General features: G+C 52.8%; 1 protein-coding gene across 1 annotated transcript in view; it reads left to right on the top strand.

Moving 5' to 3' along the window:
- The first annotated feature begins 9,353 nt into the window (after positions 1 to 9,353).
- Kif21b (kinesin family member 21B) overlaps positions 9,354 to 18,691 on the top strand; it is a 47,763-nt gene continuing 38,425 nt past the window's right edge. Inside the window, exon 1 of the mRNA XM_038349626.1 lies at positions 9,354 to 9,655. Coding sequence (XP_038205554.1) covers positions 9,615 to 9,655 — 41 coding nt within the window. The 5' untranslated portion in view covers positions 9,354 to 9,614. The remainder of the gene's footprint in view (positions 9,656 to 18,691) is intronic.

The raw sequence follows: 18,691 nt of genomic DNA, 5'->3' as shown, positions 1-18,691 counted from the left end.
CAGGAACTCAGACAGGGCAGGAACCTGGAGGCAGGAGCTGATGCAGAGGCCATGGGGGGTGCTGCTTGCTGGCTTGCGCCACCCTGGTTCTTGGTAATAAGTAGTTGTTTTGGTTCTATTGGATACTGTGTGTGAGGTCCAGATCTCTAAGACGGGACAAACCTGACTTGAAGGAGACAACCGTGAGCTTTTAGGGGAAACTGAACAGTGACAGCCCTCTTCAGCACCAGGCTAGTTCCTCTACAGGTCCCATGACCAGCTTGGATGTGTATTGTATTGAGCTGACTCCTGCTTCAGACCCACATAGGAGGCCTGGATTCTCCATGTGGTGTTTCAGAGACCGGTCCCTGCTCTCTTGGCATCTCTGAATCCAGCCACATTTTACTCTTGTCTTAGGGCTGACAACTCAATAATGCTGGGTGACAGCCTCTCCAGTGCTCTTGCTGCTGGCCTCTGTCTTGAAGCTGTTTGCACCTGCTCTGACCACCAAAAATGGCTTGAGCAAGAGCTCACCAAGATGGGTGTCCTGGGCAAAGCATGCTGGTTGTTTTGCTTTGATTTGATTTTTGAGACAAGGTCTGGTTACGCAGCACTTCCTGGTTTCAAACTCCTGAGAGCTGGGGTTCCTGGCTCTCAGTCTCCCCTAAGTGGGGGAAGACTCACTTGGACTGACCATGGGAGATCTGACATTAGCTAAGGCCTGCTCCCAGCATCCACTTCTCCTCTTGGTTAGCAAAAGGGACCCACATCAGCCCAGGAGTTCAGAGCTGGGACACAAGGGCTGGGCCTCTTCCTCTGGACTTCTTGTTTTGTTTTTTAGAGACAGGGTTTCTCTGTGTAGCCCTGGCTGTCCTAGAACTCACTCAGTAGACCAGGCTGACCTTGAACTCAGAGGTCTGCCTGCCTTTGCCTCTTGGGGGCTGGGATGAAAGGCGTGCACCACCTGGCCCTCTGGCTTTCTCTAATTTTGGTTTTGACTTAAAAGTCTTTGCTCTACCCAGTCTGAGCCTTCCCTTTGGGTCCTTCAACTTACTTTGGAGATTACAGAGAAGGAGGAAAAAAAGAAAAAGAAAAAAAGGTCCTTTCACACTTTGCTGCACCCTCCCTTGACCTTGCTGACACTCTGCTCAGGGCAACACGTCTCTTCTGTCCACTGGTGCAAGTTTCAAAAACCGCCGAGCTAAGGAAGGACACAGGCAAACTTTTGAAGAGTGACATCACCTCGGCCAACTGACTGTCAGTAAAAGGGCCTTTGAACTGTTCCTAAAACGGACCATGAGACCCAGCATATACTGCCTAGGGACTGGTACCCACCACTGTCCAGTACCATCTTCAGGCTGGCTGCATGTTTCTGGAGAACTGGCACCTTCAAGGTTAACCTGGAATGTAAAGTGTTAAGCACTTCTGGGCTGGCGATTTGCTGGGTAGCGCCTGGCCCAGACACATGTCTATGAGAGCCAAGGAAATGGTGTGTCCGGGGAGACCGAAAATCAATAACTCAAGGACAGGAGTGGCTTTTGTGGGCGTCATCCGAGGGAAAAGTGCTGTCAACAGGAGAGCCTAGAGCCTCTGGAGATCAGTCTAAGAAGCTTGCTGCTGGTCTTCAGGTCTAGCGGGTTCATCTGGTTCTCCCCCTTCACTTCCCTTACCTGGCTTGTTCTGGCTGACTTCCTGAAGCTCTTCTCTCTACCCTGCTCCTGTTTGATGCCTCATTCTCTCATTCCTACTTCCCTGTCCCTGCCCTGCTACCGGCAGGAGAGGAACTCTCTTTGAGCCCCTATACCATGTGGTTCAGGGCAGAGAGGTCCTCAGGGGTTCAGGACTGCAGCCGTCTGCCTCTATGACCCCAGAAAAGTCATAACGCCACTCTGCACCTCTGAGCAAAGAGGAAATTGAAGTAAGTTATCTTTAAAAACAGCTAGAGTGGGCAGGAGAGAGGCTCTGTTGGTAAAGTGCTTGCACAAGCATGAAGACTTGAGTTTAGATTCCCAGTCCCCTGTGTAAAAAGCCCGGTAATGTGGCACTTGTAGGGAGCCCCAGCTCAGGGGGTGGGATAGGAGTTGGGGAGAGAGTGGATCCCTGTGGCTTGCCCGGTGAACTAGCCTAGCCAAATGGGTGATCTCAGTTCAGTGAGAGACTGTCTCAGAAAGGGCAGCGAGCAATTAAGGAAGATACCAGATGATGACCTTTGACTTTCACATACAAAGCAGCCTTGTTGAGGTAAAATTAACCAAGTAAGTTACACATACCCAGCACACACAGTGGTTTGCTTTGCCCTGAGAAATGCATATAACTGTCATATCACCTTTACCTTACATACATACCAACTGTTATTTAAAAACACAGCAGGGGAGAGAAAGAAGTCATGCTCATGAGCTCAGGTGGAGGGGTCTTTTATTGGGGGAAGGTGAATAGAAAAAGGGGGGACGGGAGAGGGGAGCTAGGCCTCTGGGGACAAGAGCAGCCAAAGAGGAAAGAAAGAGAGACAGAGAAAGAGGGAGAGACAGAGAGAAAGACAGAGAAGCTGAAAGAGAGAGAGATGAGAGGTAAACGTCTAAAAGAAAACGAAGTGAATGTGCACAGGAGATGCTCTTAGTGGCTGCATCTGAGGACCTATCCTGTCAGGACCCCAAGGGCAGGCCAGTGCAGATTCCTTAATGCAAACACCGACTACCCAAAAGACTTTCTTTGTGGCCCTTTGCAGCCCCTCTTGACATTTTCATGCCCCTACTGCCCCATAGCCCTCCTTCTGCCAGGATCTATTTTCTGATACATCAGGTTCACTCTATTTTCTAGACTATTCCTATCATTATTAGGAACATGTGTACTGTTCGGTCTGCTTCTTTCCCTGAGTACCACTGAGATTCATCTGTTCTCTATCAGTTATGTGCCAGTAGCTCATCCCTTTTCATTGCCGAATAGGATTCCATCATGACTATGCCTGTTTGTGTACCCATTCCCTGCTGGTGAGCATTTGGGCCAATAGCAAAACCTGTTCACGCCCGTACACACTCAAAGCAGGTGAGTTCACAGGATATACTGCTCACTTTCTTAGCTCATTAGCGGTCAAGGACGGGTCCAGCCTTTTCCTTCATGGCAGTTCAACGCAAGATGAAGTCACCCTCCTCTTGCTTGGGTTTGAACCCTGTTCTGTGAGTTGCGCCATGACCTTACTGGTTGTTTTGTGGGGATAATTACTCCTCCCGGGGTTGTGAGCATTACATTACTGCATGTAGCAACGTTTACCACATGCTCGGCCCAACATTCAGAAATGGGAGCTGTTGTGATCTTGCTTGTGCCTCTGAGATTTTTATCCTCTAGAATAGGTTTGCCCTATATCTCTGAGCAGCTACTGTGGCCCTTAGTGGCTCCTCCATCTCACTGAGGAATAACTAAGTCCTAAAGGAATAAGGGAGCGGAACAGGGCCAATCTTTGAGCTAGTGATGAATACAGATATGTCCTGGGATCCGACCTAGGGACCATTTCTACTGACAAGACAGGCAGAGGCAGAGGAAGGCCCTTGGTGTTTTCCAGTGACTTCACAGGGTGGTTCCTGAACTTCTGGGGAACTATGGGACCCCAAAGGGTTCATATTTAGCCCACTTTTCTTCAGTCACCTCAACCAAGTTTGCCTTGGGAAACCAAGGCAAACCTTAGTCACTTCAGGATGAATGGAGATAGATGTTCAGACTTCTGTCTTCTTCCATCTGTCTCCAAGCAGCCGAGGAGATGAGAACGCGGGCCAGGGCCCTGGAGATCACTCAGGCCCTTCGGTGTCTTTACAGATGGGAGAGCTCCAGTCTCGGGTCTGCTTTCACTAACTGTATCAGAGCAGGTTAGGCTCTGCCAGGACCACACACAACTCACAAGTTCAGCAGCTGAATACAATAAAAGTTTATTACTCGTGCATGGTCTGTGAACAGCACAGGTGTGACAGTGACGAGGCTCCTATAGCTTCCCTCTTTATTGGTTAAAGTCACAGGGCCACTTACTATCCAAGGATTAAAGACATGTAGGCCTGCCCTAGGCTGGAAGGCAGAGCACAGGAAACGTGAACAGCCCTAACGACTACTACCCTAGCCAAGGGACCTTTGAGCCCATTTCCTCTTTTGCAAAACAGGCATGATAAGTGCATACCTCCTAGCTGATCGTGAGGGCAGAGGAGAACATGTATGTAACTAACACAGTCCATCCAACGTGGTTACAGGGCGAGAGTTCAAACTCTCCCCTTTCAGAGGCCCGGCCTCCAGGGAGGATTACCTGTGTCCAGAAGGGTCCAGAAGGTTAAAGTTTCTTCCTGGAAAGCACCCGGTTCCCACTGTGCTGTGTGTAATCAGCAGACGGTGGGTAAGTTCCTGCAGCTTCCCCTCTCCACCCAGCAGATCTCACACTGGCTGCTCAGATGAATCTAGGACTCCAGGCATGCAGGGCAAGCCTCCCACCGCTGAACTCCAGCCCAGCCCCCACTATGACAACCTCATCCTCATAACCTGTGTCCTGTCAGCCTTCCTCACACTCCAGAGAGTGCCTCTCCGACTGGTACTCTTTTTAATAAACCCAACCCTCTGTCCAGACAGAGGTGGCGTCTGCTGGAGAAAAGATGGAGAACCCGAGGACAATGTGAAGGCTTGACACCCATTCTGAGGCAAGCACTGGGTGGGATGTTTGGTGCAGGGTCCCCCACTGTAACTTCATAATGGTCCCGAGATGAGAACGTGATTCTCCTCGATGTGGGAGCTGATGCTGGGTATGGTTACATCACTGGCCCAGGGCTACATAGCTCATAAGGGGAAAAACTGGGATGGGAGCCCAGATCTCTGTGACTCAGAAGATCACAACTCAGCCTCTGGGCTGTCTTTCGTTATTTCACTCAGACCAAAGTTTTGTCAGGACTATAAACTTACGATAGTCTAATTTCAGATGTTTAGCCTTGGGGTCCTTATCATGCTGCCATGGAGCCTGCCCTGGGATAGCACAGCAACCAGACTTTCAGCTTGTAGCTCAGCTCCAACTTACTGTACTATGCAACTTTCAACAAGTCTCTTTATCTCCTTTGGGCCTCAGTTCCTTCACTTGAAAATAAACTAGCAGTAAATGTGTCCTGGGGGTTCTTTTTGAGTTTAGGACTTGGTAACACTGAAAATTGCCACATTAATACTGTTAGAAGGTACAGCGAAGGAGAAGGGTACGTAAAATCACCATGTTTAATTAAAAACCATGTACAGAAGCCAGTGGTGGTGGCACATGCCTTTAATCCCAGCACAGAGGCAGGCAGATCTCTGTGAGTTCGAGGCCAGCCTGGTCTGCAGAGCGAGTTCCACGATAGGCTCCAAAGCTGCAGAGAAACCCTGTCTTGAAAACCAAAACCAAAACCAAAAAAAGAACCATGTACAGCGTGGTTGGCGCACACCTTTAAGTCCCAGCACTCTGAGGCAGAGACAGTCAGATCTCTGAGTCAACACCAGTCAGGAATACAGAGTGAGTTTAAAACAGTAAGGGCTACATAGAGAAACCCTGTCTCAAAAACCAGAAAGAGACAGAGAACTGTGTATAATGAGGTATGCCTAGAGTTATCTAGAAACTGAGGCAGGAGGACCATGAGTTTCAGTGCTGGCCTGTGCTTCATGGCTTAAAAATAAAAGAAATAGATACATTTTTGAGGCTACATAGAGCATTAATTAAATCCTAACTATATTTGAAGCAAAAAAAATAGAGTTTGTTTTAAGACTGATAGATGTTTGAAACCCACAGCTCTCTGCCATCCTTGCTATTTATAACAGACTCTGGTTTCCTCTGTGGCTCAGCCTGTCTCCTCCTAAACACAGGAAGTGAGGCTCAGTTCATGTCTGCACTCAGATCTCCTGAGTCTGCAGCTCAGTGGACCTTTTCTAGGGTCCTGAGCTTCCTGATGGTGGGAAGAACGGGCCCTGCCTCTGGGTGGACATTGAGGCTGCAGCTGGACAGCTGCTGAGGATACTGTTGAAGAACAGACTGAGGCCTCTGCTCCCACGGACCCCCCCACAGATGCTGGGAAAGGCCTGGGATTAGAACTCACAGTCCTGAGTTCTGTATCCACCACCACCATTGACACCAGGGCTTATTTAGATTTTACAAGGCTATTGCCCAGGGCCACCCCTGAAAGCGGGGGAGGGAGACTCAAGTTGAGACCACCTTTGGGAACATTCCTGGTATCTATGGGTATCCCCCTCCAGTGTTTCTATTTGTTCCCACAGCATCACTGTTAAAAAGTGGAATGTGTCTAAGAGAGCTCTGGGCCAGATGGCTGCCCTAAGTCACTGCTGGAGTATTTTAACTACAGTTGCGTGGGAGCTTCCTGACTTGGAGGGGGCTTCCCACACCTCCCCTAGGTTCCCATCTGCCCAGACGCCCACAGCTCCTGTCAGGAGAAATGATGGAGGACCCAAGATGCCTGGGGGAAGGGACTCAGCTCAGAATAGGAGTCAAGGCTTATGGCTTATACTCTAGTCCAGTTAGGGGCCAGTTCTCCCTCTCTCTCTCTCTCTCTCTCTCTCTCTCTCTCTCTCTCTCTCTCTCCCTCTCTCCTTTCCTCTCCTCTCCCCCCAGTGTGTATGAGTGTATGTGTGTGTGTGTGTGTGTGTGAAGCATTGGGGGCTGCATATGCATACAGTAGCTGATGCTGAGAAACATCATGTGTATGTCTATGTGTGTATCATTGAGGGGCTGCATACAGTAGCCGATCCTGAGAGATGTCAGGGGTGTGTGTGTGTGTGTGTGTGTGTGTGTGAAGTATTGAGGACTGCATACAGTAGCCAATCCTGAGAGATGTCATGGGGGTGTGTGCCAGGTGTGTGTGTGTGTGTGTGTGTGTGTGTGTGTGTGTAGCATTAAGGACTGCAGACAGTAGCTGACCCTGAGGGACCTCAGGGTTTAGAAAGGAGAGAAGGGAAAAAGAGCAGCTGGGAAGAGGTAGGAGGTGGGAACGCGGCAAAGCAGCAGTTGTGTTGAAGCCGGATAAAGCTCAACAAGGGCCGAGACTGTTTTAGGCTTTCTCTGGCCTGATCTAAATCTCTCCAAACTGCAAAGCCTCTTTCTCACCTCAGATCCCCACATGACCTCACTTCTGAACAGCGGAGCCTAGGAGGCAGGGTCTGAACCTCCGCCACCCAGACGCTCCTTGATGGCCCAGGAGGGAGCTGCTGGGGTGGGTGGGGGTAACTGGAACCCTGAAACTATCTAGGAGGCCCAAATCTGCAGCCCATGTGCCTCATTGCTTACCCTAACTGGACACCCTGGACGTCAGAGGATGCGGGGGGGGGGGGGGGGGGGGACAGCTCTGGTGGCATTTCCCAGCAGTGGAACTGTGAGTCAGAAGGGTCACCTACTGGTGGAAGTCTGGGAAGACCTAAGGCAAACAGGAAACCAGAATTAAGTACCAAAGAAGCCCAGAGATGGATGGGAGGGAGAGCGTTTTGGTAAAAACACAACATTATCATCCAGGAGGGCTTAGCCTGTAGCCTGTGGCTCCTTCAAGGAGAGCTGGGCCCATCCTGCTCCCTTCCCCTTAAGCACTCCCTTAGTGGTGATGGGAAGCCTAGAACTACAGGCGTGAGTTCAAATCCTCTGCTGCGTATAAGACTCTATTTTCCCACTTGCAAAATTAAAAAGGAGCACTAGAACCTAACTCATGAGGTTGGAGAATGAACAAGAACATACACAAGCAGTACCTGCCTGTGTAATACAAGTATCACTCACCTCCCTCCGTCCATTTCAGTTGGAGGATGGGGAGGTCTCAATGCCTCAATGCCCTGCCGGCCTCTTTTTCTAAGACATGTGGTTCACTGGCTTCAGATGCAGATATGAATATGCAAGATCCCACCAGAACCCCTTATCCAGACCTTGCCCCCGCCACTGTGGGGCATGGCTCTCCTCCTGTTTGCTGACAGAGTAGAAACAATACAGTGACAGAACTTTGAAATTTCCCTTTAAAATTATTCCAAGCAGGGATCTGGGTTCCTGGGCAGAGCAGTCACAGACGGTGTGGGGGGACGGGTGTGTGTGTGTGTGTGTGTGTGTGTGTGTGTGTGTGATGGCACCAAGAACTGGATCTTTGTGACCCTAACCCACACCCTTGCCAAAATCTCTGAGGCGATTTCATCATCTGAGGCTGATGCAAGAAGCTCAGGAGCCAGGCTCCCCTGTCTCCCCTCCCCCAGAGGTCTCCATCCACATCTTGAGCTGCAGCTGGGTCCTCCTCTTGGGCCTTTTCCAGAGGAGGGAGCTGGGTGAAGCCAGGGAAGGGAGGGCAGCTGGTGAGGGGCCCTGTGAATGGCCCTAATGTTGAGAGTTGGGGGGCAGGGAGGAGTGGGGCTCAGAGGGAGGGGAGGTGAACTGGAAAGGGAAAGGGAACTTCACAGCCTCCTCTCCTCTCTCAAGGCCCGGTGTTAAAGTCTCCAGGGCTGCCCTTGTCTTTTATGTAACTTTGTGTTTGTGGCTGCTGGCCTTCGCCTTCCCTTCCCATCTACTTTGCCATCCAGCCTCATCCAGGTATCTGGAATTAAAGAGCCCTTTTGTTCCTACCACTTCCTAGGCAGCTCTGGCCTCCCACATTGACCCTCTGCCCCCACGGTCACAAAGCAGAGTGTGAACCAGGCCCAATGGGTCATCTATGGGTCATAAAGGTCAATGAGACCCTAGTCTAGCAGGGAGAGTCTGAGCTGGCCTGCAATCAAAGCAAAAGATGGACTTTTAAGATGTTTCAGGGTGGAGTTGGGGAAATTTACTAAGGCATAAACAAGAATCCCCTTCAGTAAAGGTTGACGAATTTACGGGAATAAATGCAGAAGGGATACTTTCCTGGTTTTTTCAAATTGCGAGTTGCTAATCACTGTGGGATGCTCTGAGGTGCAACACACTGCCCGGAGGCCAGGGTTCTTACCCACTCCAAGCCACAGATTCGCTGTATGACCTTGGGCTGTTCCTCTTTGAGTCCGATTCCCCATTTAGGAAAGGAAGGTGCCACTGAGGCCGAGGTACCACGAATTCAAGGGCCGAGGTTCCCGAATGGTCAAGTTCCAGGACGAGTACATCATGCCACTCCCGCCTTCACCCCCAAGCCCTCCAATCCTACCAGCCCCTCCCAGCAACCCGGTGGACGCGAGCCAAGAGGTCCCTTTAAAGGCTCAAGTCCCGCCTCTGCTGCTCGTTGGGATCTTCTATTGGCGGCTCCAGGGAGGGGCGGAGCCCTGTGCGGCTCTGAGGGGCTGGGGGTGGGTCCTGGGGCGGCTCGGCCCCCGCCCCCTTTGTTCGCGCTGCGGCGGGAGGTAGCGGCCAGGGTGGGAGGTGTGTGCGCGCGTGTGCCGCGCTGTAGGGAGCTGCGGGTCTCACCCGCCCGCTGTCAGCCAGCTCAGCGCCGCCGCGCGATGGCTGGAGGAGACGCGCGGGACCAGCCCCGTGGGGCCGGCCGCGGGTGAGCCCCTCGCCGCCTCCTGCGAGCATGTCACCTCCAGCCTGCGAGGTCGCTTTCGCTAGCAGTGTCCGTGCCTCCGCCTCCTGCAGCCGCAGCCGCTGCCTGGAGCAGTGGCCCCCGGACTCCCACCCCTGATCCGCGCCCAGACCCTAGTGCCAGAGGACCATGGCTGGCCAGGGCGACTGCTGCGTCAAAGTGGCCGTCAGGTGAGCGCCGATGGCGGTGAAGGGGCGTGCGAGGAGGGGGGCTCGGGCTTTGTCTCGCGTGGACTCGGGCGGGGGGCGCGGGCACCGCTGGATCTGGAGCCCGCAGTCCAGGAGGAGGGGCCGACGCGCGCTGGCCCGGCTGCCTCAGGGGAGCGGCGGCCCTGCAGACTGATGGAGGGTGGCTTTGTTTGGGTGGTAATTTCTGGCCCCTCTTGGGAGCCCTTAATGATCAGAAAATCGAATAAACAAGGAAATCCGGTATTTCACACCCAGCTCTGGCCCAGGCCGGAGCGTCTGTGTGTTTCCTCTTCGCCTCCCCATGAGGCTGCTGTCTCATTCGGGGGTATAGGAGGGAATTCCCCCCTCCCCCCATCTACCCTAGTTAGCTAGTTCTCTGCTCTTGATCCAGCTCACCATCCTGGCAGCGGGTACTACAGACAAAGATCGGTTGTGGGACCCATGAAAAGGTTGGAATTGTGCCTCGGCCTTCCACAGGGTGCCAATGGCTTTTGGAGAGAACCCTGATGGTCCTGCCCCAAAAGGAGATGGAGCTAGGGGAGGGAGGGAAAGGTGTATCTGAGGGACTACCCCGAAGGGGTAAAAGGGGTGGCACGACCCGAATGCCACATCCACAGCAGGCACACAGATGACACTGAGCAAGCGGGGAGGGCCCCTAGGTTTATCTGGAGTCCCATTCCCAATACCTGTAGGTACTAGAAGTGATCGGACAGACATTAGGGGGAAGGAGTGTGACTGAGTGGGTCCTTTTGCACACAGGTGCAGGGTCAGGAAATGCTACAAAGTTGAACCATCTGTGTTCTTTGTGCTGGGTGGAGATGCTGTTCTCCAGCTCCCTTGATTTGGTTCTGGGGTTTTCTCTTTGAGGACATATGAGAGAGTGCCGATGGTAGGAGCTGGTCACCAACTCAGGCATGTCCAGAGGAGCACACGTCTCTGTTCCAGTCTTGAAGAATGGGACGGGGGAGTAGTCAAAGCCTAGGGTGGGTCTCTGAGACCCATCTCCAGATCCCCCGGGTTAGAGATGACCCAGATTCCAGGGATCCTGGGAAACTGCTCCTAGACAAGATCAGAGAAAGCGATGGAATAGGTTCGCTCTTCCTGCTTCATTTAGAGCAGGTGCCTCCAGCCGCCTGACCAACTCTGCAACCCAGAGAGGAGGCACTGGGACAGCGTACAGCTCCGGGTCTGAGGGAGGGAGGCGGAGGGCCTCCGGTCCACACCTCCTACCGCACTTAGACCCTCACTTGTGCACTCTCGTCCTGGCACCGAACAGCCTGAGACAAAGAGGAGCCCTGCAGGTGCCTGGTGGGCTGGTGGGGCGGAGCCAGGCTTGACATTGCAGCGGGGACCCTTGGAGGTCGAGGGAAGCGCATCGTGGGGGTGGGAGTGAGACGCGTAAATATGGCATTTACAGCAGGCGGGGAGAGGCGAGCTACCCACCATAAAAAGAAAATGGAACCCTAACCCTCAACCAGTATGAACCAGAACTGACAGGGCAGGAGGTGGGGTGCGCTATCCATGGGGGCTTTCCTTTAGACTCCATTTTGCAGGAGAGGGCCAAACAAAGGCCTTACCCCCTCGGTTCAGACTCCCCAGTCTGGGCCTGGCATGGTAAAATATGGAGTTCCTACTTCAAGAGCCCAGGGGCATGGGCACCTGTGTAGAGAGTCAGGGAGAAGCTAGTGTTCCCTTCCCACGACCACCATGAGGAGGTTCCTGGGACCCTGATGGTGCCTGCCCTCTGCACCCAGGTCTTTGGGACGTTTTTCCCAGCTGGGGTCACCTGTGTAGATGAAGTTGTGGGGCAACTGACCACAGTTAGCCTTTCCGAGGGCTCCAGGAAGGTGAGAACTCCGCCCACTCATCATCTGCCCTCTGGCTCTTGATCAGCCAGCCCGGCACACGCTGGACCTCCATGGGCAGCTGGCCCTTCAAGGCAGACAATGCCTGGACAGGACCCAGGTTCTAATCAGAGGGCTGAGGGTGGGACTGGGCTGGGAAAGAGAGCAGAAGGTGCCAGTGATGTGCTTTAGGGGGAATTCTCCGTGGTTTAGGATCTCTTTTTATGTCCCACCTTCAGAAATCACTGGTGTCACTGAAGGGACTGGGTTTGGGGCTACAGTCCCGTGGCACATTTGTGAGAAGGAGCAAAGATGTGGGATTGCCTAGACCTACCCACTACCGTAAGTTTCCTAGCAGCTGCTGGCAAAGCCAGCTCTTTCTGACTTCCCGGAAGTTCTTCCTCATCTTTGTAAATTCCCATGAGAATCACGGTGTGGGATCTGGCCTGGGGAGCAAACAAGACAGGTTGACCCAGGAGTGTGTGGGGAAAGAGAGGCCCTGGGATGTTAAAAGGGGACCCTGGAGCTCTTGGCTTGTAACTGGGTTGGAGCTGCCTATGTACAAAGTGATGCTTGGAGGCCTGGATTCCTAGAGTCAGAGAGGGAACTTTGAAGATGTGGGGGAGAGGGCCAGGTGTGAGCAGCCCCCAGATCCTCACATTGTGGTCTCCCCTGCTAGGTGGAGTCAGACCCGTGTGCCCTGAATCCAGGCCAGTCAGCCTCAGGCTGGAGACTCCCAACCAGCCCTCCATCCGCCTATGATCCTTTTAGCCATTAATCCCTGTACTCTAAAGGTCTTTACCTGGGGTGGGGGGTGGGAGGTGGAGAAGGGTAAGCAGTGACGTCAGAGAGGGAGGAGGTGGAGCTGTAAGCACCATGCTGTAAAAACAGAGGCCTGCAAATGGGGAGCGTAAGCGAGGGGGAGCAGCCAAGAAATGTAGTTGGCATGGTTAAAATTGGGGATGGAAACCAAGTCGCATAGTAAATTCATTTAAGCCCCCAGCTCTAGGCCGCACCCTAAGGAGAGCCCTTGGTTTTGCCTAGCCCCTTCCCCTTTTCTTTGCCTGTCTCAGCTTCCTTCCTTTAGTGTGCTGGGGAGGGGGAGGTGCTTTGGCTAGCCCCACAACCGGCCCTTAAGGCTACTGAGGGACCCAGCGGGCAGTGGCAGACTCCATCCCTGCCCCTTGCTGGGACTTCTCACTGCAGCTACTTCCCAAGTATTAGGCGTCTCTGAAATCTTGGTCAACAACTGCCTAAATTTTTAATCAAGGCTTGGTTGGGCGGCCAGGAGAGTAAAGACAGAAGTTCTGGGGTCCTTACAGGTGGGGTGCCTTCGGGGTACCAAAGCTAAGCATGGCTATTCAGTGCCAGCCGTGCCCCATGCTGCCTAATTTATAGATCTGGGGAACTGGGCCCTCTACGGGCTGTACGGAGACCTGAGAAGCGTAGTAGTGGCCTCCAGTTTCAAAAACAGTACTTCTGTCATCACAAGGAAGTGGAGTGTAGCAACCGCAGGCCCCGGAAATTGGCCCCCTCCACTACCCAGTCAGCCTGCTTGGTTGGATCTTAGCATTTGAAAACAGCAGAGGTGGGGTGGGGCAGGGGCCAGGGAATCCACCGGGGCGACACCAGCCTGACACCCTTATTCTTAGAGCTTGGAAGGCAAAGGGCCCAGCTTATGTAATTGTCTACCGGGTGGTTGGGTGGGTCACGCAACCCCTTCGCTCTTCTCTGGACCTCCTCTTTAGCCACTGTGGACTAGGAACACTTGGCTCACTCTGATCTGCTCCTTGTGTGGGAAAGTGCTTAGGGTGAAGGAGGAGGTGGAATGCCCTTGCAGGGACCGAGATACAGGAAGACTCCAGGCACCCTGAGGATGAGTAAAGTGTTTAAACAAGATCCCTAAGTGTCCCTAAGAGGTGTCTCTTAGTTTAAGTGATAATAATCTGTTTAGTAAAAATGAATTTATTTACATCTATTTATTCATTTATTTAAGCAGAGGTATGCTCCAGTGGACATGAGGCAGTGACTAAACACCATAATTGCTTAAATTTTTGCTCAGTGCTGGGTACTGTGCCTGTGCTGTCCTGCTCAGTTGACCAAAGAATTGATGCTGCTCTCAGGAGCAACACAGGGGAGCAGGGGTGGGAAAGACTGGATCTGCGCTCTGGCCACTCTTCCTTTCCAAGTACATGCTTACGACAACGTCGTTTCTCCGTCCCGCTGCTAATTGGCCAAGTGCTGTGCTCTCTGGCTTCAGTTTCTTCAGAAGCTTCACAGCCCTGCCTTGTTGTGGTGAAAGGGGATGTGGGAAATACACACGGTGCTGAGCAGATGTGCGGCAAGGGTGAATCGCTCCAAATTTGCCTTAGCGGTTGCTGGGCATAGCTGCCTGTCACCACCATGGCCTGAGCTTCCAAATCCCTGCTGTCTTCTTTTGTGGTCCAGACTGTTCTCCTCGTCTTGGGTCCCTGAGGCTGTCTCTTGCCTGAGCGCCACCATGTCACTCCCCAGGCAAGGAAGTTCTAGCAGGGGTTCTCAACCTTCCTAACGCTGTGACCTAATACAGTCATGGTGACCCCCAACCATAAAATCATTTTCGTTCCTACTTCATAACTGCAGTCTTCCTGCTTCTATGAATCATAATGTAAATACCTGTGTTTTCTGATGATGGTCTTTTTGGGGTCGTGACCCATAGGTTGAGAACCTCTGTAGGGTAACCATCCAGTCCCTAGGCAGTGTCTCCTAGCCTCTCCCTTGGAACAGCTGGAGCTAACTGCCAATCAGCTGCTTCAGCTGAGAAGATTTGCGTGGGGTGGGGGCACTCCGAGGGACCGTGAAGCCATGGGCAGGTGGTGGCCTATTGGTTGTGCCGTCCTGGTCTCTAGACTCTTCTCTGACCTCCAGCTTGTCTATGGTATGGGAAAGAGGGCATGTTATGGCCCCTGTCCCTGCATTCTAGGCTGTTTACCTTGGTAGCATGGCAGTGGGGCAGGCTGCCTGTCCTTTCTTTAGGCCGAGCTGTCCTAGTTCAGTGAGGTGCATCCTATCAGAGAGAGCCAGCTGCCTACAGATTTTTAATAGGGAATGGCAAAAGAGCCAGAGGCGGTGGGGGGGTGAGGGGGGAGCGCTCACAGCCCTCTCTTCCAGCCAGCCAGCCAGCTGCCTGTTGCTTGGCATTCCTCAGCTGGGGAGTGTCCCCTGGGCCCAGCCCCTACTGAGCTGCCCCTCACCAGATGCAGATGCCGGCACAGCTCGGGATCTGGGCTAAGCCTGATGCTGCAGTGTCTCCTGTCTCTTGGGAGGTCATGGAAAACCCCTGCCAGATGCCCAAGGATGGGAGTGGGACAGAGAAACACAGTTGAGTGGCACTTCCCTTTCCACAGGCTCCAAAGACCGGGGAGACCTGTCTCAGGAAGCGCCTGGTGCTGATCACAGCCTGGCTGCTTGGCTGGCCATTCCCAGGCGGGGGTACCTCCCCCAGACAGGGGCTAGCCTTCTCCCAGCCTCTTGCTCTCTGGCTTCTGACACCTCTCACTTGTGGCTTGCTGCTTCTAAGCCTGCCTGCTTTCAGTTCTTCTGGGGTGTGCATCTGAGGCTGAGGTCATGGACAACGCGGCTCTCTAGAGCAGGTGTCTCAGAGCAGGTGTCCTCCCCTGTTTACCTCTGGGTGTGACTTAGAACTCAGCGGCCAGGACTCTAGGATGGACTGAAAGGGTGAAGTTGAGGACATGCCCTTCGGAGGGGAGGGAGTAGGGTCGGAGCCCTAGACACCCCAGTGCCTCCTAAGGATTTTGTGGGGTGTCATGCCCCCTCTCTGTGATCTCAGAAACAGAAGTCAGGCAGAGAGTGTTGACTGACCCTTTTCACCAGGTCTACCAGGGTCTCATCAACCCATGTCCTTTGACCCCACAATACAAAGCCTTCTTGTTTGGGGTGCAGAGCCAGCCCAGTCTGTTCCCCGAGGACTGCCACAGGAGAACTCCAGTTGACTATGAAAAGCCAGGGGAGGTTCCCATAGGCAAACAGTGATATCTACTGATTCTCATGGGGTCCTGGTGACTCTGCCCCTAGTAGTGCTGGGTTTTCCCTCCCTCTGCGAAAGAGTCAGCATCCTGAATTAGGTCTTGCCACCCTGATGGAGAGAAGACTAGCCCTGGTGGGAAGATGCCTTGTCTAGGCTAAGTCAGCTAAAAGCCCCTGAGCGTCTGAAAGCCAGACTCCCCTGAGAGAGCAAGGATTTTGTTTCTAGCAGTCTTCCCCAGAGCTGGCAGGTTGCCAGGCTGCCTAGGAGAGGTGTGTGTGTGTGTGTGTGTGTGTGTGTGTGTTGGGAGTCGGGGGGGGGGTGCTACAGAGGGCAAAGGAGGCCTGCTTTCTACAAATGGCCCCAGCTCAGCCTCCATAGCTACAAAGCGGTAAATGCTTTCCTTGTCGGCAGGCAGGCAGACAGGCAGGCAGCTGCTGGTGGGATCAGCAGGGATTCTAAAGGGATCATTTTCCTCCATCCTGACCCCTCTGGCCCTGCCTAGGGATGGCCTGGTGACTGCAGCAGGATTGGGCACAGACAAGGCTGCTTTGAGTTTCACGTGCATCCTTGTAGACTGTGGGACTCGGAGCTGGTGAAAGGTCACCTTCGGAGTTTCACGTGTCCCCTGCTTCGCAGTGTTGTCCTAACACATTGCCTGTGTTCATGTGCAGAAGTGCACCTGGCACCCAGGCTCTCCATAGACGTTCAGGACTGTCCTCAGAGGAGGCTAAGGGGTGGGAGAAGCAGGGCTGCTGCCCCCAAGGCATGATTTCCTACTCCCTCAGGCTTGCCTTTCCAGGATTTAACAATCTCTACAGGCAGGAAGTTCTTTTTGCTAGCTTATCTAAATCCCTCCAGCTGTAGCTAAGTTCCCCTTTGATCTTGCCCAGTCACTGCCGAGGAAGAGCTGGCCCTTGGCAGGTCACAGAGCCCAGCAAAGTGACTCTGTGTGAAGGGCAGACTGGAGACCACAAGGCTCCTCTGAGTCCCTTCCCTTTCCTTTCCCTGGCATACGTGAGCCAAACACACACCATGAAAAGCCGGCAGCTGGGCCACCATTCCGTCTGGTCACCCGTGGTTGGAGCTAGGCGTGAGGAGTCAGGCTGGGCATGAGGAGGGAGCCAGTGGGCCTAAACTGCCTTTGGTGTCAATCAAGCTTGACTAAAGCACAGAGACTGGGTGATAGGCTCCTTTATTGTCCCTCTGGAGTCCTCCCCCATCAGCCCCCAAGGGCTCCTTTTCAAGAATCTAGAAAGGCCTCATTATAACAAAACAGATGTGCTTTTAGTCCGAGGAACTCCTTCAGAAGGATCTAGCATGTTGATTATTTTGGCCATCTGAGAGGTAACTCTAGTCCAGGTCTCTGGTTCTGAAAGCCTTGGGGGTAGGTCTGGGGAGAGAGTCTCTCTGTTCAGAAGTTCCTCAGGTGCAGATCTTACACAGGTGAGAGAGTATGAAAGCTAATTTGCCCAAACTCTATGGAAAAGGCAGCCTTGTTTCTTATCAGCCAAATGACCTTGAACTAGGGGCCAGGAAAGAGACCCACGGAATAGCCCACTGTAAACGGAATGACCTACTGTGACCATCATGTACCAAGTGACTGATGACATCTCATTGTCTTGTAGCTAAGGAAGTGGGAATCCTTAACCAAAGTTTAGTATTTGGTGAAATGGGTTCCAAGTAATGTCCCCACAAAGAAAGGCCATCAGGGATCAGATTCATCATCATCTTTATTTAGTTTTATTTTATGTACATTGATATGAGGGTGTCAAGTCTGGAGTTACAGACAGTTGTGAGCTGCCATGTGGGTGCTGGGAATTGAACTCTGCTCCTCTGGAACAGCAGCCAGTGCCTCTCCAACCCCTCATCATCATCTTTAAGAAGCTCCTGAGGACCAGAGAGATAGCTCAGCCTGTAAAAGTGCTTGCTGCCAAGTCCAATAACGTAAGTTCAATCCCCAGGATCCACACAGTGGAAGAAATAAAGACTCCAATGGATGTCCTCTGGCCTTCACATGTGCACCCTGCCATACATGCACCTACACACATGCATGCATGCATATATACACACAAACATAATTTTTTTTTAATTTAAACTTCTGAGCCCGGAATAGCTCTTGGTTATTTTATGTCACCTGTTATTTCTCATCAGTGAAAAGTCTTTTTAAGTGTAAAAAGCTGCACCCTTGTAAGCCTTGGCTGAAGACTTGGGGAGAGAGTAGGTTAGGAACTCTGGGGGCTACCCAGCCACTAGCTGAGTGGGTGGGACTAGTTTCAAAGCCCAGCCAACCTCTAGGAGCCCAATAACTGAGCGGAGCTCCCAGGAGGGGCATTGGCTGACTTTGTATGACCTCACTAGAGGCCTTGAGGTGATTCTTCTTTGGGGTTGGATGTGGGGTCCCAGACATGTGCCCGGATGCATTCAGTTATTACCCTCTGCAGAGAGTGTGTTTTGCCCTTGGCAGCCCCTCAGCATCCCCTGGCCTGTCCCCTACCGTGTCCTCTGCCCTTTGCTTCCGCCCTGTCCTGCTCCCGAAGAGCCCTGGAACCGCTGAGCTCAGCTCTTCCCTCAACCCTGGGCTCCAGCTCGCCGCCTTTGTCCCCGCCTTTAAGTCTCTGCTGCCGCTCAGCGCTGCGGGGGTGGGGACAGTCGCCCACATCACGCCAGCCACTGCTTGTTTCTGAGCAGAGGAAGCGCGGCGACCTCAGCCGCGGTGCCAGATCCTGCCTCTGAAAAGCCTTGGCTGCCCTGCCCTGCCTGACGTTTGCCAAATGGCGAATAGGCCAGCTCTGTTCTGGGAGATTCCGGGGTGGCGGCGGGGGTGGGAGGGCTTTCGGAGAGGGCCCCACGGCCCTCCTTCCCTACAGGGAGAAGAAAAGGATAGAGGGATGGTCTGCTGTGAGATTCACACTGTCCCTGGCAGAAATGTCGGAGGATTTTTAGGCTGAGAGCCTTTATTGATAATAGGAAACTGGCCTGCAGGTCATACATAGTATGCCAATTTAATTGTTTTAAAAGTCGCATTTTTCCACTCCCAGATTTTCTATTTTAGGATATATTCTAATCATACAGTGATGGGTTTCAATATGCCTTTCTCGTGTATTTGTCTCGTGTACTTTGAAATCTTCTTATTCTCTGAAGTTTCTT

The sequence above is a fragment of the Arvicola amphibius genome, chromosome 12 (assembly GCF_903992535.2).
Source record: "Arvicola amphibius chromosome 12, mArvAmp1.2, whole genome shotgun sequence".
Taxonomy (NCBI): domain Eukaryota; kingdom Metazoa; phylum Chordata; class Mammalia; order Rodentia; family Cricetidae; genus Arvicola; species Arvicola amphibius.
The sequence above is the reverse complement of the archived record's forward strand: the minus strand, read 5'-3'. Positions and strand labels throughout refer to the sequence as shown.